The 18,296-nt window shown below is 43.8% G+C and overlaps 1 protein-coding gene across 6 annotated transcripts in view; it reads left to right on the forward strand.

Moving 5' to 3' along the window:
• Positions 1–18,296, forward strand: part of vav2 (vav 2 guanine nucleotide exchange factor) — a 472,851-nt gene that overhangs the window by 354,687 nt on the left and 99,868 nt on the right. For all 6 annotated transcript variants that reach the window (XM_039762597.1, XM_039762599.1, XM_039762598.1 and 3 more), the window contains one exon: positions 12,347–12,442. In XM_039762597.1, the coding sequence (XP_039618531.1) occupies positions 12,347–12,442 (96 nt within the window). The remainder of the gene's footprint in view (positions 1–12,346; positions 12,443–18,296) is intronic.

Genomic DNA, 18,296 nt, shown 5'->3' on the forward strand with positions numbered 1-18,296 from the left:
AATTGAGACGAGCCCTAATGTTCTTTTTGCTTAACAGTGGTTTACGTCTTGGAAATCTGCCATGCAGGCTGTTTTTGCCCAGTCTCTTTCTTATGGCGGAGTCGTGAACACTGACCTTAATTGAGGCAAGTGAGGCCTGCAGTTCTTTAGACGTTGTCCTGGGGTCTTTTGTGACCTCTCGGATGAGTCGTCTCTGCGCTCTTGGGGTCATTTTGGTCGGCCAGCCACTCCTGGGAAGGTTCACAACTGTTCCATGTTTTTGCCATTTGTGGATAATGGCTCTCACTGTGGTTCGCTGGAGCTTTAGAAATGGCTTTATAACCTTTACCAGACTGATAGATCTCAATGACTTCTGTTCTCATTTGTTCCTGAATTTCTTTGGATCTTGGCATGATGTCTAGCTTTTGAGGTGCTTTTGGTCAACTTCTCTGTGTCAGGCAGCTCCTATTGAAGTGATGTCTTGATTGAAACACGTGTGGCAGTAATCAGGAAATTGAACTCAGGTGTGATACACCACAGGTAGGTGATTTTTGAACAAGGGGGCAATTACTTTTTCACACAGGGCCATGTAGGTTTGGATTTTTTCTCCCTAAATAATAAAAACCATCATTTAAAAACTGCATTTTGTGTTTACTTGTGTTATATTTGACTAATGGTTAAATGTGTTTGATGATCAGAAACATTTTTTGTGACAAACATGCAGAAGAATAAGAAATCAGGAAGGGGGCAAATAGTTTTTCACACCACTGTAAGTGTGGAAATGCCCGTGCCATATTGCGCCCAGGATCCGCTCAGGCCTCCCTACCACGGCCCCCTCCTTAAGCTCTGAGAGCGGTGATTAATTATTTAAAAAGGCAATCAGTCACGGACCTCACTTTACCACATTTGTTCCGTTCAGCCAACCCAGACATGAACCCAATTAAACATCTCTGGAGAGACCTGCAAATAGCCGTCCCCTGATGGTCTCCATCCAACCTGCGGAGAAGACTGGAAGAAAATCCCTAAATCCAGCTCTGTGAAGCTTGGGGTGTCAAATCCAAGAAGACTGCAGGCTGGAATCGCTGCCAAAGGGGCATCAAAGAAGTACGGCTGTTTGACTGTAACTCAGATCTGTCGTATGTTGGTCACAAAGTGTACAGGTCATTGCAAATCTGAGGCTCCGTGGGTCTGGTGCGGGTCATCGGTAGGTAAACGTTAAGTGCCGGTACGGGGATCAAGTATTGATCTTCAAGTCTCCGTGTCCACACGCCAGGTCCATGTAAGGTAGAGCTCCTCAGTGGGTTGTCCAGATTGTCAATGTCCGTTTATTTATATAGCACATTTAAAACAACGTAGGAATGCTGCGGCCAAAGTGCTTTACAATAATAGAATAAAAGAAAACAAACAAATAACACAAATAGAAATAAAATATATGAACATAAAGAAAATAAATAGAAGGAACGTTATACTGCATAATCACAATGAGGACACCATCAGTATTACTGAAGGTCAAAGAATGCAAGTGAATAGAGACGAGTCTTTAATCTCGTTTTGAATTGTCGACGACTCCTTCATGTGACGAGGTAAAGAGGAGCAGCAGCTGCACAAGCCCTGTGTGTCCCCCTTAGTGTGACACTCGGTATGAGGGACAACAAGAGACAACTGACCAGAAGATCTAAGCACTCTACATGGCTGGTGTAAAACACACAATTCAGATAAATAGGCAGCAGCGAGCCCGTGGAAAGATTTAAAAACTAGCAGCAAGATTTTAAAATCAATTTGAAAACTGACAGGCAGCCAGCGTAAAGAAGCTAATATTGGACAAACAGAGTCAGACTTTCTCGCCCCATCCAGGAAGCGAGCGGCAGCATTCTGGACCAACTGTAACCTGCGGATCAGAGATTTGCTAATCCAAGAATACAGCGAGTTGCAGTAATCGAGGCAAGAAAAAATAAAAGCACGAGTAGCTTTCTCAAGATCCCTAGAAGATAAAAAAAGGCTCGATGTCACCTAATAGACAAGGTTGGAAAAAGCAACTCTTGACTACAGAATGTACTTGTTTCTCAAAAGAGAGGTCACTGTCAAAGATAACACCAAGATTGCAGACTTGAGGTTTAGAAAAGACAGAGAAAGAGCCGAGAAGTCCAAGACCAATGTGGGTTTTAGCTGAAGGACCCGCTATAAGCACCTCCATTTTATTTTGATTCAGATCAAGAAAATTATTAGCCATCCAGGATCTTAGTTCAGAAAGACAGTTGTGCAGTTGACTCATTGCAGAGTTGCAGGCGGGAATATAAACCTGAGTGTCATCAGCACAGCAGTGAAAAGAAATGTTACATTTGCTAAAAAGACCTCCAATAGAGTGAAGGTATATAGAGAATAAGATAGGACCCAAAATGGACCCCTGAGGAACACCACATTTAAGAGGAGCAGTAGACAAAAAAGAGGAACGTGAAGTCACTGAAAAGTGTCTGCCAGTTAGATATGACCTGCCACTGATGGGTCGAGGGTTGTCATTGTGGGGCTGCGGTGGGTCACCTAAGTGATCGGTAGCACTGCAGGATGTATTTCTCTGTTTCTAAGCGAGCTCCTTCCACCAAAGAGGCCCCCAATTGTGCTCATTTCACAAATGCTAGTGGGTCATCAATGAACCTCAAAAGGCAAGACTGGGGCGTGGGACCATAAAGGCTGAGAAACACGGGGGTAAGAGAAGGAGGTACAGGCTGAGCGCATTAGCCCCGTGGAGTGGCGGCGATCAAATCAAACCTTAAAGAGCCCTCCAGGAGTCAGAAAACATGAGACCCTGTGAAATAATAATGGCAATAATGAAAGATTTATTACTGTGACTGGTTTTGGCAATTTCTAAACCATTATTATTCTGTTGTTTTCCAGTTGCCTGCAAGTGACTGTAAGTACGAATCGCCTTAACTCGGTCGGCCGTATACCTCTGCATGACTGTAATCAGTCTAAACAGTCCAAATACAATGTGCAGGACAGTCAGCAGTGCACTCCCGTGATGGCTAGTCGTGTAGTCTGACATCCCCAGTGACTCACTCCACTAGATTCTGAGAAATTCATTCCTGCATTTATTTCTAGTAGGATTGACTCCTGCAATGCGGTGTTCACTGGATGTTCAGACTGTTCTTTATTCAGCCTCCAGTTAATCCAAAATGCAGCTGAAAGAATTATTACAAGAACAAGAAAATAGAAACACGTAACTCCAGTCCTTAAATCCTTACACTGGCACCCGGTTAAGTTTAGGGCAGATTTCAAAATTCTCCTTTTAACATATAAAGCCTTAAATGGCCGACTTATCTGAACTTATCATGACTTACAAACCTGAGCGCACATTAAGATCTCAAGATGGCGGTCTGTTTATGATCTCAAGTATTAATAAAATAACAGTGGGAGGTCGAGCTTTTAGTTACAGGGGACCCCTAAACTGTGAAGTGGTCTGCCTGCTACTATAAGAGATGCCCCTTTGGTCTCAGCTTTCAAAGACTCACCACTTCAGTTTAGGACACCCTGACTAGAGCTGCTGATTTAACTGTGCAGTCTGTCATCAGCACTAAAACAGAAGTAACATGACAGTTAGAATTTGACACCCTCACCTATTCTGTTTCTCTTCTCGGTACTCAAATGTGACACTTGATGCCACGGCCCACCTGCCAAGTTGTTTTGCCTGTCTAAGGTAATGTCATCTCTGATGGAGTATCGCAGGAATCGCCGGATAGAGGGGTCCGATCATCGGATTGGCTGGCCCAGCACTGACTAAGCTGTTTAATGGCCAACAAGGGAAGGCAGCTTGATGGCCGAGGTCTCCAGGACTCTAAACAAATCCAAGTCCTATTATTTGATATCATCTACTGTTGAATTCTGCTCTGTACTTGTCATATTTCTGTTGCACTATTGAATTGTATTGACCCCTTTTTTTGATGCCTACTACACAGCCAAGCTACCTGGACTGGGGGTCTCTCTTTGAACTGCCTTTCCCGAGGTTTCTTCCATTTTTGTTCCCTAAAAGGATTTTTCCTCATCTAATTAGAGACTCAAGGCCTCTGTCAAAAGGCAGGGCCTGTTAAAGCCCATTGTGGCATTTCTTCAAAAATAAATTGTATTGTATTGTCCACAACTCGCCCCTCAAGCACGTTTGACTTTGTCTTTAGTTGTAGGGCTTCTCTGTTTACAGGACAGATGAGGCAGAGTGGTGGCTCTGATTAGCTAAGGATCTGCGCTGGTATCCCAAAGGTTGCCAGTTCGAATCCCCGTCACTGCCAAAAGAGATCCTTGAGCAAGGCCCTTAACCCTCAATTGATCCATGGGCGCCGTACAATGGCTGACCCTGCACTCTGACCCCACGGGGTATGCAAAAACTAACAAATTCCTAATACAAGAAATTGTATAAGGCGAAATAAAGAACAAAAAAAAAAAAAAATGATGTCCACCGAGTGCTCATTCTGAAGTACAATGCACAGAACGCAGCAATGAGTAATGAGACCAGCGGATGTCTCGGACCTCACAAACAGAAGGAAGTTCGTCTGTCTGAAGTCTCGTGTTTTACGAACCACAATAGAATGGACAGGCTGAGATTGCTGTTGTGCAATACAATACAATACAATACAATACAATTTATTTGTGTAGAGCCCTCAATCACACAGGAAGTGCCACAACGGAGTTTAACAGGCCCTGCCTCTTGACAGCCCAGCAGCCTTGACTCTCTAGGAAGACAAGAAAAAATAAACCTTGAAGGGGGAAAAAAATGGAAGAAACCTCGGGAAAGGCAGTTCAAAGAGAGACCCCTTTCCAGGTAGGTTGGGCGTGCAGTGGGTGTCAAAAAGAAAAAAGGGGGGTCAATACAATACGATACACAGAACAGAACACAAGTAAACCTCAATAAAATATACAAATAAAAATATTACGAGTACGGAGCAGAAGTTAACAGTAGACGATATCACATGATATGATTTGGATTCGTTCAGAGAGTCCTGGGCACCTTGGCCATCATGCTGCCCTCCACCAATTGGCCATCCCACAGCTGAGACAGCGCTGGGCCAGCCAATCCGATGACAGGACCCCTCTTTCCCACAATTCCTGCAATTTCTCCATCAGAGATGACTTTACTGTAGGCAGGCAGAGCAACTTGGCAGGTGGGCCGTGGCACCGAGTGTCACATTTGAGTATCGAGAAGATGTGAGGAGGGTGAGTAACACATTCTAACTGTCATGGTACTGATGTTTTAGTGCTAATGACAGACTGCACTGTTAAATCAGCAGCTCTAGTCAGGGTGTGCTAAACTGAAGTGGTGAGTCTTTAAAAACTGAGACCGAAGGGGCATCTCTTATAGTAGCAGGCAGACCACCGCACAGTTTAGGGGTCCCCTGTAACTAAAAGCTCGACCTCCCACTGTTGTTTTATTAATCCTAAGCAGACCGCCATCTTGAGATCTTAATGTGCGCTCAGGTTTGTAAGTCATGATAAGTTCAGTGATAAGTACCTCTTAACCCTCCACACAGCACTGGCCTCGTCTTGTCGTGCTGTAAACTCATCTCACTGTCGCTATATTCGACCAGTCCAGCGATTTTCAGTCATGTAAGTTGACACGCTCCAGTGACAAGATCAGCAGATCTGACATGCGGAACGACTCGAGGTTGCGTAATGTGACATCGACTTTAGTCGTATCTAAAAGAGAACAGTTTGTGAATCCGCGCGGCCGATCTTAATCCTCTTCCACCTGTCATTTACAAATGCAACAGAGCCAAGTCTTTCCGATTCAGCAATCATTAAATATGAACTGCGACTTGCAAAGCGTGGGTGTAAAGGGGAAGAGGTGGACGGCACACCTAAACAGCCGGGGTGCTGGGGCACTGAACTCCATCTGTCGATTGTTAGGAAATGAGCAGATTGAATATTGTGAGCCTGCTGTGGGGTTGGGGGTCCCACATTCCTGCTCTGAAACGTTTTTCATTTCCGGTCGGCTCTGCACTAATTAACGCCGTTTTGTAGCACTTAGCAACTGCCAGCGCCATTCTTGGCCAGTATTCAGCATCCACGCGGTGAGAATGAGACCGTGGGCGTATTTTAGAAATGACCATCTGTTGCATTTCTCTTGAAAGAAGGAAGATGCTTCATCTGCGTTGGCAGCAAACTGAAAACGCCTCCTCCACTTGTTATTTCTATAATTAAAGTAAGAGTGAAGTCTTGATTGAGAAGAACTTAGCAACTACCCAGCTGAGAGGGCCACTCGCAATCCCCGCTGCCTTCTCATCAAAAAATCTGCAGCCTCTGGAACTCGGTTGGTGTGTCCGGAAGAGGAAGGTCGACCACAGGGGGCTCTCTGAAGGTTGGTGTTTAAAGCCACCGTCACGTTACACGACTTCGAGTCGCAGAGGATGTCAAACTTGACAACAGCAGTTGCTGATCTCGTCATCCGAGGATGTCAAATTACACGACCTGAAATCAAATGGTTAGGGTTAGGCTCTAATTTTATATATAAAAAGCTTTTTTTCCATCCCTGTATTCACCTCACCTCGTGCACAAGTAGAATTTATTCTTCTGCTTGATTGTATTAGCAGGCTCAGTTTTGCCCCCATTTTTTAATTTCTTTTCTCTTACCCATTATGAACCAGTTGTACGGGTGCTGGACCACCACCTGCTATTTTTTTGCCCAGTCACCTCCTTTCATGTTTGATCTCATCTCCAATTTATGGAAATGGCTAATGGTGACACTGAATTGTCAGCCGTGTGGCACACCTTTCCCTTCCTTTATCTGGACCCTGTTATTTAAGGGTCCAAAGGGGGTGCAATCTGTTACCAAGTTTTTAGGGAGCTTTCCTCTGTAGGCCTTTTTATTTATTAATTATCTATTTATCCATCCATTATCCAACCCCCTATATCCTAACTACAGGGTCACGGGGGTCTGCTGGAGCCAGTCCCAGCCAACACAGGGTGCAAGGCAGGAAACAAACTCCGGGCAGGGCGCCAGCCCACCACAGGGCACACACCCAGACACACCAAGCACACACAAGGGACAATTTAGGACCCCCAATGCACCTAACCTGCATGTCTTTGGATTGTGGGAGGAAACCCACCCAGACACGGGGAGAACATGCAAACTCCACGCAGGGAGGACCCAGGAAGTGAACCCGGGTCTCCTAACTGCGAGGCAGCAGTGCTACCCACTGTGCCACCCTGCTGCCCTAATGCATTTATAGTTCTTATTAATTTAGTTGTTTCTTTTGGCAGCGTTTAAGCTACAGTTGTCACACCACTTAAACCAATGACAGAATAAGGGGATGGATCCCTTAATCTGACCCTAATTTATTATTTATTTATTTATTTAATTATTTTTTTCTTTATTTCACCTTATAAAATTTCTCATATTAAGAATTTGTTCGTCTTTGCACACCCCTTGGGGTCAGAGCACAGGGTCAGCCATTATACTGCGCCCTCTGGAGCAAGTGCAGGTTATTGGCTTTGCTCAAGGGCCCTTTTGGCCTAACGGGGATTTGCATTGGCAACCTTCTGGGTACTAGCGTTCTGGGTACTAGCGCGGGTCCTGTGATTATAAGTTATTGTCAAGTTTGAGTTGGCATTGAGTTGCTGTTGTTTGTAAGAAATCTCACCTTTCATCTTTAACCTCAGAGGTTAGGAGCTGTTTAACTAGCACGTGCTTGATAATGAAACCCCAGGGGCTAAGTCGCTCTCTTAGCGTGTGTTACGTGAATGATATCACATATGCCATTCCTTAGGGTGTTACGGGGCTACATAATAATTAGTATTTGTTTTTTTGTCTGTGCTGAGTGTGTTTTGTTTTCTTCATCCCGTTTGCGATGCTATATGTGTGTATCAGTAAATGTTGTCCCCGTAACATAAAAGGGTAAGGATGATGAAGGGAGACCGCAACCCTGAGACGGAAATTACCTGTTGTTTTCTATCAGTTACATCCGGGACTGTCATTATTTAAACTAGAGGAGTGAAACGGGAAACAAAAGGAGCAAAAAGAGAGAGAACGAGAACGAAGATCGTGCAAAGGAAGGAGCCATTATTTACAGTCATTTCCACCCATCATCCCGTTTATGGTGCCATTCCATTACTTGCTTTTCTCAAGATCTGGATCAACCTCTGCAGAGAAACCCCAGGGTTTGGATTCCCACCAACCATTGCTGAGGACACATACGGTGAGGTCGTTTTTGTATTGTCGGGAGGAAACACGGCAGCCAGTCGTCAATATCCACAGACGTTTACAGCTTTGGGACTCACTTGTCATATACATTTCATCTGCTGTTTATTATCAATCTGTGTTCGTGCTTATGTGCTCGGATAATCCGCTTATTGTTTAAGGGTAAGGGAGGGTCTTTGTAAATACTATTATTGTTGAATATCTGTGTGCTCATGTATATAATATAATATAATATAATATAATATAATATAATATAATATAATATAATATAATATAATATATATATATGTATATGTGTTCACGGGTGTCATTGGGATAGTGGTGGTTTGTGTGCACTTACATATTAAGTATTCGTGTGTATATACTGTATAATAATCACTTATAATATATCCGCATTTGATCTTTTTGATCATTTGATTTGATCTTAAATTTATTGCTGCTATTTGCTTGTTATTTCGTTGTGTCGGGGAAAACAAAGACAACGTGTAAGGCTTGTTATCGTCTTGAGAGTCTTCAGGTTAGCCAAGGCAATAGTCTCGGTAGTGCAGTGGTCGGCCGTTACAAGGGTGTGTTTCAGATTTAAACTTCTCAGGCTGGGTGGCTTAACTTAACGTGTCTTACATTTCATTCAAAGCCTAACTGTGGACCGAATGCTCACCAGTTATGAATATTCAGATGGTAAGTCACTACGGGGGGCTGATTCTCCAGTGTGTGTCCACAGGATTAGTACTAATACTAGTATCATTAGTATTAATACTCTCAATAGCAAAGTCAAAGATCAAACATAGTTCACAACAAGTAACAGTTTATTATTTAGCAAACTTAAAATTATATGTAGTAACAGAAATAATATAATTACAAAAATACAGTATGTGATGAATAATGACTAAGAAAACAGATGTGTGCTCCGGGTGACTGCCTGTGAATCTTCCAAATTGCTCAACTTTTTGTATTCTGCTACCAGACCAGTTCTGGGGCTCTAACTGGAAAGAAAGACGTTGATACAATTAGGTAAACTTTTACAGATGGAATGAGGTGACAGAAATGTGAAACCAACGTGACAGATCCAACCGTGATGTCAGAAAACTCCAAAACAAGACACTTACCGGCCCAGGGAAAAGACCAAAGGATGAGATGTAAAACCGTGGACCTGACTCTCTGTGGTCATAAAAGATCCATGAGCATCCTTTGTCAAAAACAATCTGATTAAATTGCCCACCATGGCCTAATCTTTCTGCCAAACCTCCCCCCAATGTCTCTAATTGGCTATCTCTCTCTCTCTCTCACCCCTTCACCACTTAACAGCTCTTGTGTGGTGAGCGTACCGGCACAAAAATGGCTGCTGTCGCATCATCCAGGTGGATGGTACACATTAGTGGTGGTTGAGGTGGCTCCCCACTTACTATGTTAAGTGCTTTGAGTAGTTTATCTATCTATCTATCTATCTATCTATCTATCTATCTATCTATCTATCTATCTATCTATCTATCTATCTATCTATCTATCTATCATATAGTGCCTTTCATATCTATCTATCTATCTATCTATCTATCTATCTATCTATCTATCTATCATATAGTGCCTTTCATATCTATCTATCTATCTATCTATCTATCTATCTATCTATCTATCTATCTATCTATCATATAGTGCCTTTCATATCTATCTATCTATCTATCTATCTATCTATCTATCTATCTATCTATCTATCTATCTATCTATCTATCTATCTATCTATTATATAGCACCTTTCTATCTATCTATCTATCTATCTATCTATCTATCTATCTATCTATCTATCATATAGTGCCTTTCATATCTATCTATCTATCTATTATATAGCACCTTTCTATCTATCTATCTATCTATCTATCTATCTATCTATCTATCTATCTATCTATCTATCTATCTATCTATCTATTATATAGTGCCTTTCTATCTATCTATCTATCTATCTATCTATCTATCTATCTATCTATCTATAAAGATCTGTAAACTCCTAAAGGCTTATCTTCTGAGAAAGAGTTGTCTTTCAGGGGATGATTTCTTCATTGTCTTTATTTGTCCAGTCTCCATGATGGTCAATCTGAAGCAGACCATAGTCGTTTCTTCCGTCAGATGATAACCAGTTCTCTCATTTTCTTTGTTGCGTCAACCAGTCATTGCTGATGCAACACAGAATAGTCGTCTTGATTCATGGTGCTTTGAGTCATACGATATACTGTACGCCTGTCCTCCCTTCAACATCCTACACCAGACTTAAACATCATCAGAAAACCCTAAGAAACTCTTTCTTAGTCGCTATTGTAAAACAAATGTTAGTATCAGGGTGGACTTCAACTAGGCCTGTGCCCGAGCGCAATTGCCCCAAAAATCCATCCATACTCCCCTGCACTTGCACTCCACGTAACGTTCTGGGCCCGGGCACACTTCTCTCATGACCCTTCTGCCTGACGAGTCTTGCGATACTCCATCAGGGATGACTTTACCCTTGGCAGGTGGGCCGTGGCACTGAGTGCCACATTTGAGCATAGAGAAGAGAAACAGAAGAGGTGAGGGTCAGTAACACATTCTAACTCTTATATTACTGATGTTTTAGTGCTGATGACCGTCTGTACAGTTAGTCAGCAGCTCTAGTCAGGGTGTCCTAAACTGAAGTGGTGAGACCGAAGGGGCATCTCTTATAGTAGCAGGCAGACCATCCCACAGTTTAGGGGCCCTGGAACTAAAAGCTCGACCTCCCACTGTTATTTTATTAATCCTTGGAATCCTAAGCAGACCGGCATCTTGAGATCTTAATGTACGCTCTGATTTGTAAGTCATGATGAGTTCAGTGATAAGTATCTGTTAACCCTCCACACCGCACTGGCCTCGTCTGTTGGCGAGCTTGGCTGTGCCTTAAACTCATCTCACCGTCGCTATATTTGACTAGTCCAGCGATTTTCAGTCATGTAAGTTGAGACGGTCCAGTGACAAGATCAGCAAATCTGACAGTTGATTCATGGTGCTTTGAGTCATACGTCTGTCCACCCTCGCTCCAACATCTTATACCAGCCATAAACATCAGCAGAAAACCCTAAGAAACTCTTTCTTGAGTCGCCATTTTGTGAAACTGCATACAACACAAATGTTAGTATCAGGGTGGACTCCCACTAGGCCCCATGCCCGAGCGCAATTGCCTGCTGGCCTGCACTTGCATTCGATGTAACGTTCTGGGCCGGGGCGCGCTTCTGTCATGACCATGCGGCTTTGTGTAAAGTCAAAACGAGACCCGAACACGGAGTGACAGCAGGCATGCCAAAATGATTTGACTTACTTTGTGGTTCTACCCTCCTACACATTTATTGAGTGTTTTGCTGTTAATTGTGCTGCACGTCCAGGAAGATTTTTACGGTGACAAATGATGTTAAGGGAGGAGTTGCCAGCTTTTCTTGCCAACTACAATTCACATTCATCTGGAAGGTGAGCATAAAAACCTGTTTTTAACTCCTGAGATATTGAGTGAAATGAGAATGGCCGATTTGTTGCGTCATTGGCGTCACTATTGTTTTTTAGAGATCACACTGTTCCCAACTGCTACTGAACCGTGCTCGGGTCCCACCTCTTCCAAGCGGGCCAGGGCACAGTACGGTTTGGCCCGGCACAGAGTGATCACACTAGTCAAATGAAATGTACTTTGCAGGGTTACAGAAATGCTCGGGCACGGAGTGAATTGCCAGTGTGGGTACACCCTCAGCGAACGACACTCGGCTGTTTCTGTCAATGCCAATCATAAGCATCATGTTATTGTGCTGCAGCGGCAATTTTTAACGGATTTGCTGCCTTAGGAGAACAGAAGGACTGGACTGGCAGCATTGCATCAGGGCCAAGTTGCAGAAAAGCTTCACGGGCGACGCCAGCTAAACAGAACGGCACTGCTGAAAGTCTGAATGTAAAGCTGCCCGGCTGCGGTTTTTAAACTTCTATTACCTAAGGAAACACCGAGCCGCCTTTTTCCACTGGCATGCTGTGTGGCAGTAGACGCCACTCTGTTTGGGCCTACAGGATGACTTCTTCTCTTTGAATGGCGGGACATCTCTCACTCGCAGAGCGGCTCTTTGTTCTCATCAGACTGTAACGTGTAAGACGGCTTCGTCCTCATTTGTCTCCCAATTTGTATTTCTCTGTTTGTTTTTCCGTCTCCTCCAGGAATGTACGATGAAAGTCCAGGAAGGCAAGTTTAAGCTGCAGGACCTGCTGGTTGTCCCCATGCAGAGGGTGTTGAAATATCACCTCCTGTTAAAGGTACACTGAGTTTGTTTTATTCCCTTTTGTAAAGCCTCGCCACACTCGTCTCTTTTCAACATAATGGTTTAATGATTTCCCTTCAGTTGATGTTGCTGTGTAATTTGCTTTGAATTGGCCGTAAAGCCGCAGATCTGGAAACGCCAGCACAAAATGAATGGCAGTGTGTATGAAGGCAGGCAGTCATTTTCTAACCTTTCTCAACAGGGTCATGGCGGCGGGGGGGGGGTGGAGGCTAACCCAGCTAGCGTAGGGCTCAAGGCCAGGACAACCCCCCTGGTGAGGGCGCCAGTCCAACACAGGGCGAACGCACACAGGCCTCGACACCACATTAGGGCCAGGTTAGCGTCGCCATTTCACCTAAATCTTCATGTCTGTGAAAGGAGACCCAAAGAGAACATGCAAACTCCACACAGGGAGGACACGGGATGAGGACCCTTACTGCGAGCCACCCTGTGTATAAAGGGGGGACGCAAAGACATAAAGAAACAAACATTTAAACGCTCAGTTCAGGTCGGGTTCCAATGAATTGTTCTTTTGTGGCAGACCGTCCTAACCAGCCGATCACGCGTCACCTCATAAAGCTCTTACACTAAACTGTCGAATAACTCATTGCTATGGCCACAGCAGCTGTTCAACTTCTAGAAAATACTTTCCTTGTGTTTCTGTGTGTAGTCGCTGTGTAAGCCCCGGGCTCCTAGAAACCTTGGATTCTGGCACTTCAATCAATCAATCAATCAATCAACCAATCAGTGGCATCGCTTTGTGTATTAGCGGCTAAGCGAGCTTCTCTTTCCTTGCCTGGTTCGCTTTCTTTGAGCTTCATGCTGTACAATACAATACAATACAATTTACTTTTGTAAAGTGCTGCAATGGGCTTTAACAGACCCGGCCTCTTGACAGCCCCCCAGCCTTGACTCTCTAAGAAGACGAGGAAAAACTCCTAAAAAAATCCAGTAGGGGAAAACATGGAAGAAACCTCGGGAGCGGCCGTTCAAAGAGAGACCCCTTTTCCAGGTAGGTTGGGCATGCAGTGGGTGTCAAAAAGAAAAAAGGGGAGTCAGTACAATACACAGAACAGAACAAATCCTCAATACTGTATAAAAATATTACAAGTACGGAGTAGAATTTAACAGTAGATGATATCCCATAATAAGATTTGAATATTTTTAGAGTCCTGGAGACCTCATCCATCAAGCTGCCTCCCCCATTTGGCCATTCCACGGCTGAAACGTTGCTCAGCCAGCCAATCCGATGACAGGACCCCTCTTTCCCACGATTCCTGCGATCCTCCATCAGGGATGACTTTACCTTAGGCAGGCAAAACAACTTGGCAGGTGGGCCGTGGCACGAACTGGCACATTTCAGGACAGACAGACAGACTTCCACACGTAGATGTTCATATATAAGATGTGTATTGTTAATATAGCTGCTTTATAGTGCCTTGCATGAACTGCCTTTTCTGCATGTGGACAGCCGCTTTAGGTGAAGAGACAAGCAGACCAAATGGTCAGATGCCACCTGTGCCAGTTACCACAGCAGGTGCCCGCTCGCTGTGCTCCTTTCCCCCCTCCACCAGAGGCCTTTCTGTGTGTTTATCAAGGAAGCTCCTCTGTTTGTCATTTTGGGTCACCTGTGCCGTTTGTAGGAGTGTCGGGTATATCTGCTTTGTAGTGCCCGGCCTGCGTGAGGTCAGCTGCTTCAAATCACAGAGACCTTCTAGCTGGGCACAAGCAGACCAGACAGTTGTCTTCGCACCTGTGCCAATCACCACAGCAGGCGCCCACTCACTGTGCTCTTTTCTGTTGGAGGCTTCTCACCCTGGTACCCCTGCTCTTGTTTGTTACTGTATGTCCGTGTTGGTTTCATGACCGTCATGTCGATGACCTGGGATCAAGGGGAGTATACCAGCTGTGGGCAACCAGGGCATCACCATCATTCTTGTATGCATTGCATCCTGCTTAGTAAGTCGCCTTGCCTTCTAAATGACATGGAATGACAGAGGGACAGACAGACACAGGACACGCACAAGTCCCAAAACACATCAGCACTGTTGCTCAGTCCTTTTCCCTCTTTGCCCTTCTCTTTGTCTTTGTTTCTCCTCTGGCAAGTGTCGTCGTCCTCCTCCTCCCGACTCTGGCTCTCTGAGTGGTGTCTGCTGACGCCCTGATATAAGGTACCCAGAAGTGCTCCAGGTGTCTGATGACGTCATTCCGGCAGCATTTCCGGGTGTGGCAGAAGAGCTGCTCTCCTGGGCTCAGCAGCAGTTGTAGAACCCCTTGGCGGTGCCCACGGATCCCAACAGGGCTGCACCAAACTCCAACTCCCATGAAGCCCTGCAGGAGTCCGGGGTGTGGATAGGTAATGTTCTGGCCACACTTGCTCCCCAAGTCCTCCCAGCATGGAGGCGTCCCGGCCGGGCAAGGGCCCCAGCTGTCCTCCACAATGAATAATAATCACAATAATAACGATTATCCTTATGATCTTCTTTGCATCATTGATGGGTTTAAATTGAATTGTTAACCCCTGGATTGTCTGAAACGTGCTGGCAGTTCATGAACAGAGAGCCTCACACACACACACACACAGAGTGTCTGACTGGCATCATTCTGCACACCAGTCTACAGGGTCACTCAACCCCAAAAGGCAAAGAGAGAGAAATAAATCACAGCAAATGCAAAATTCATCTTTGCTGCTTCCACGTAAGGATATTCAGAAGGGACTCATTAATTGGAGTGACTTTTAGCATAGCTCATGTATAAAACAATATCTAATGGGATCAAGCCACATAATATCAGAAATGATTAATTTATCAAGGCTCTGAATAATTGAAAGGCGCCGACTGAAGAAGGAATTCTAATGAAACTCCACTCCCATGTCAAAGGAAGACGCCTTCGCCCGAAGTTGCCATTCCTGCATTCAGAAGTGTAGTGTGAAAGGGCTGTCGACAATGACGGCATAAATGTGAGACCTGCCAGAAGCCATCGGATATTCAGGTTGAAGTCTTTCTTGCTTGTAAATTCATTCCTTGTGTCTGAGTGCCTTTGGCGGCTGTGAGTCTTAGTATACAATCAAGTGAAAAGCTCTTGTGGTGCTGGGATGGCTGCCATTTACACCAGGACTGAAGGAGCGTATGACTGGCACCACTGGACTTGTTCAATATCACGAACCCCACATTAAAGTGGGAAAAGCTGTAGAAGAAGAAGAAGGCGTACGATAACTAGCAGCATATTTCAGAATTACACCCTACTCTCGTGCTTCTTACGGATTCCAGGAATTTTTGTACCACCCCATATCCACTTAATGAAAGCAGAACCATCTGTGTCTCTGTCAGTTTGTCTGTCTGGTTGCTATGTCGATGTCATTCCAACAGATGGCACATCACAAACATTAACACGGCTTTTACAAATCCCATACCAAATGGCAGATAACAGAGACATTTTATAATGCATGTAGTGATGTAAATACAATGCAATTTTCATTCCAACAGATGGCACATCACAAACATTAACACGACTTTTATGAATGTCATACCAAACGTCACAGCTAATGTCATAATGAATTGCTACTTGGCCTAACCATTTGGACATGGACCTGTAAATCTAAAGGGTGATGATTCAATTCTCATTTGTTCTGTGAAGCAGCAGGTAAGTAAAGGAACCAGAAGGTGTCAAACTGAGCCAAGTTTGTAGCAAGATCTCTAGGTAATCTTCATGCCAAATCAAAAACAAAGCCCTAAATTGTAGTCAAAGTTCATGCCAGAAATAGTCTTAGAATAAACAAGAAAAGCAAAAGGCACGTGTAAGGTTCACCGTCATTATCCTAATCTTGGATGATCCGAAATGTCCACGGTGACCTGTTAGGCATCTGCAATGATGACATCCCACGTCGCATGTTCTCAAGCCAATTCTGTGCCAATATAGTGGCAACTACACCACAAAATGCCCGTAAAAACCAAGATGGCATCGGAAAAGCTATTTGAAAACGACATGAAATCAAAAAGTAACACATTGAATTCAGCAATCCTAACAATTTAGGTTTTTATACACACAAATATTCTAGACAGTGAAATAAAAATTCAAAATGAACGCCATCTTTGTTTTCACAGTAACATTACTGAGTATGACTTTTCAAACAATTTTTAACTGTAGCTGCCATTTGTCAAGACTGACTTTTTTTTTTTCTCCTGGGTTTCCTTTCAGCCCAAAAATTCATCATGGCACCTTTGCCAGGTGTTCTTTTCACTCCTAGGATCCATCCATTACATTTCCTTTTTGTTTAGAGCCCTCATTTAGTTGTTTGTTTTTTCACATCTTTGTTGGGTGCCATTTTGATTTGTAATGAGCACCGTCATTTTGTGGGGTCTAAATTGCCTGGTGCTGTGGGACAGAATGATGTCATCGGTTTTGCAATTTCCCCTTGGGATTAATAAAGAATCTATCTATCTATCTATCTATCTATCTATCTATCTATCTATCTATCTATCTATCTATCTATCTATTAATCTATCTATCTATCTATCTATCTATCATATAGTGCCTTTCATATCTATCTATCTATCTATCTATCTATCTATCTATCTATCTATCTATCTATCATATAGTGCCTTTCTATCTATCTATCTATCTATCTATCTATCTATCATATAGTGCCTTTCATATCTATCTATCTATCCATCTATCTATCTATCTATCTATCTATCTATAGTGCCTTCTATCTATCTATCTATCTATCTATCTCCTTCCTGTTCTTGCTGTCGCTGTGCATGCTGGGTGGTTGTCTTGAGTGTGAGCGAGTGGAACTGGTGGTGGACGCTGAGGTGAGTGTGGTGATTCTTTTTCTTCTAATTTTCTAGTTTCTTATTTCTATCTTTTCTTTGGTGAAAACAGCTACACTTGTTTTTGTACTGAGTGGCTTAGGCCACGGCAGCCGCAATGGCTGCTAATCTTGAGCGTTTGAGCCGCCGCCATGGGATTAAACTTATATCGGAGGAGTTTGTTCCTTTAGAGGCGGGGGTTTTGGCGGTAGGCGAAGTGGTCGGATGTGACAATATTAAGTCAGCTTCACGAATGAGCGGGAATATCGTGGTTTTTTTGAGCTCTGTGGATTTAGTTCCGACAGTGGTTGAGAAGGGGGTGGTTATTAATGGCTCCTTTGTACAGGTTTCCCCTTTAGCCGTCCGTCCCGTAGAGTAACAATTTCAAATGCGCCGCCTTTTCTCAAAAATGAAACTATAGCGAAAGAGTTGGAGCGGCATGGGCGTCTGGTATCGAAAATTCGGCACATTCCTTTAGGTTGTAAATCGCCTGATTTAAAACATGTCTTGTCATTTAGGAGACAAGTTTTATGGTTTTAAATAGAATGGATGACGAATTAAATGTGGCAATGAAGTTTAGAGTGGACGGTTTCGATTATGTGATTTTCGTCACTTCTAACGAAATGAAATGTTTTGGGTGCGGGAGTGAAGCACATTTAATTAAACAGTGTCCTGAGAAACACCAGGGAACAAGAAAACTAGCCGTACAAATACAGAAATAGAGGGGCAGAAAGTGGAAGATCACGAAATTGTGGCTGATGGAGCAGAGGCGCAAGGGGATAAGAAAAAAATGCTACTAGAGCTGAAGGGCAGGAGAATCAAGTGCCGCCCAGAGATGAGCCGAATGAAGGCGGTAGTGAAACGGTAGATCAAACAGCGACTGCAGCAGAAAGTGTGTGGGGAGAAATTGATATGGATGAGGGAGGCAGCAACGAGACAGAGGAAAAAAGTGAATTTAAACGTCCTGCTCAAAAAGGCAAGGAGAAAGAGAAGATCGGGCACGAAAGAAAATTGTTTTAAGTCAGGGCTCGGGGGTCG

The sequence above is a fragment of the Polypterus senegalus genome, chromosome 9, assembly GCF_016835505.1.
Source record: "Polypterus senegalus isolate Bchr_013 chromosome 9, ASM1683550v1, whole genome shotgun sequence".
NCBI lineage: Eukaryota > Metazoa > Chordata > Cladistia > Polypteriformes > Polypteridae > Polypterus > Polypterus senegalus.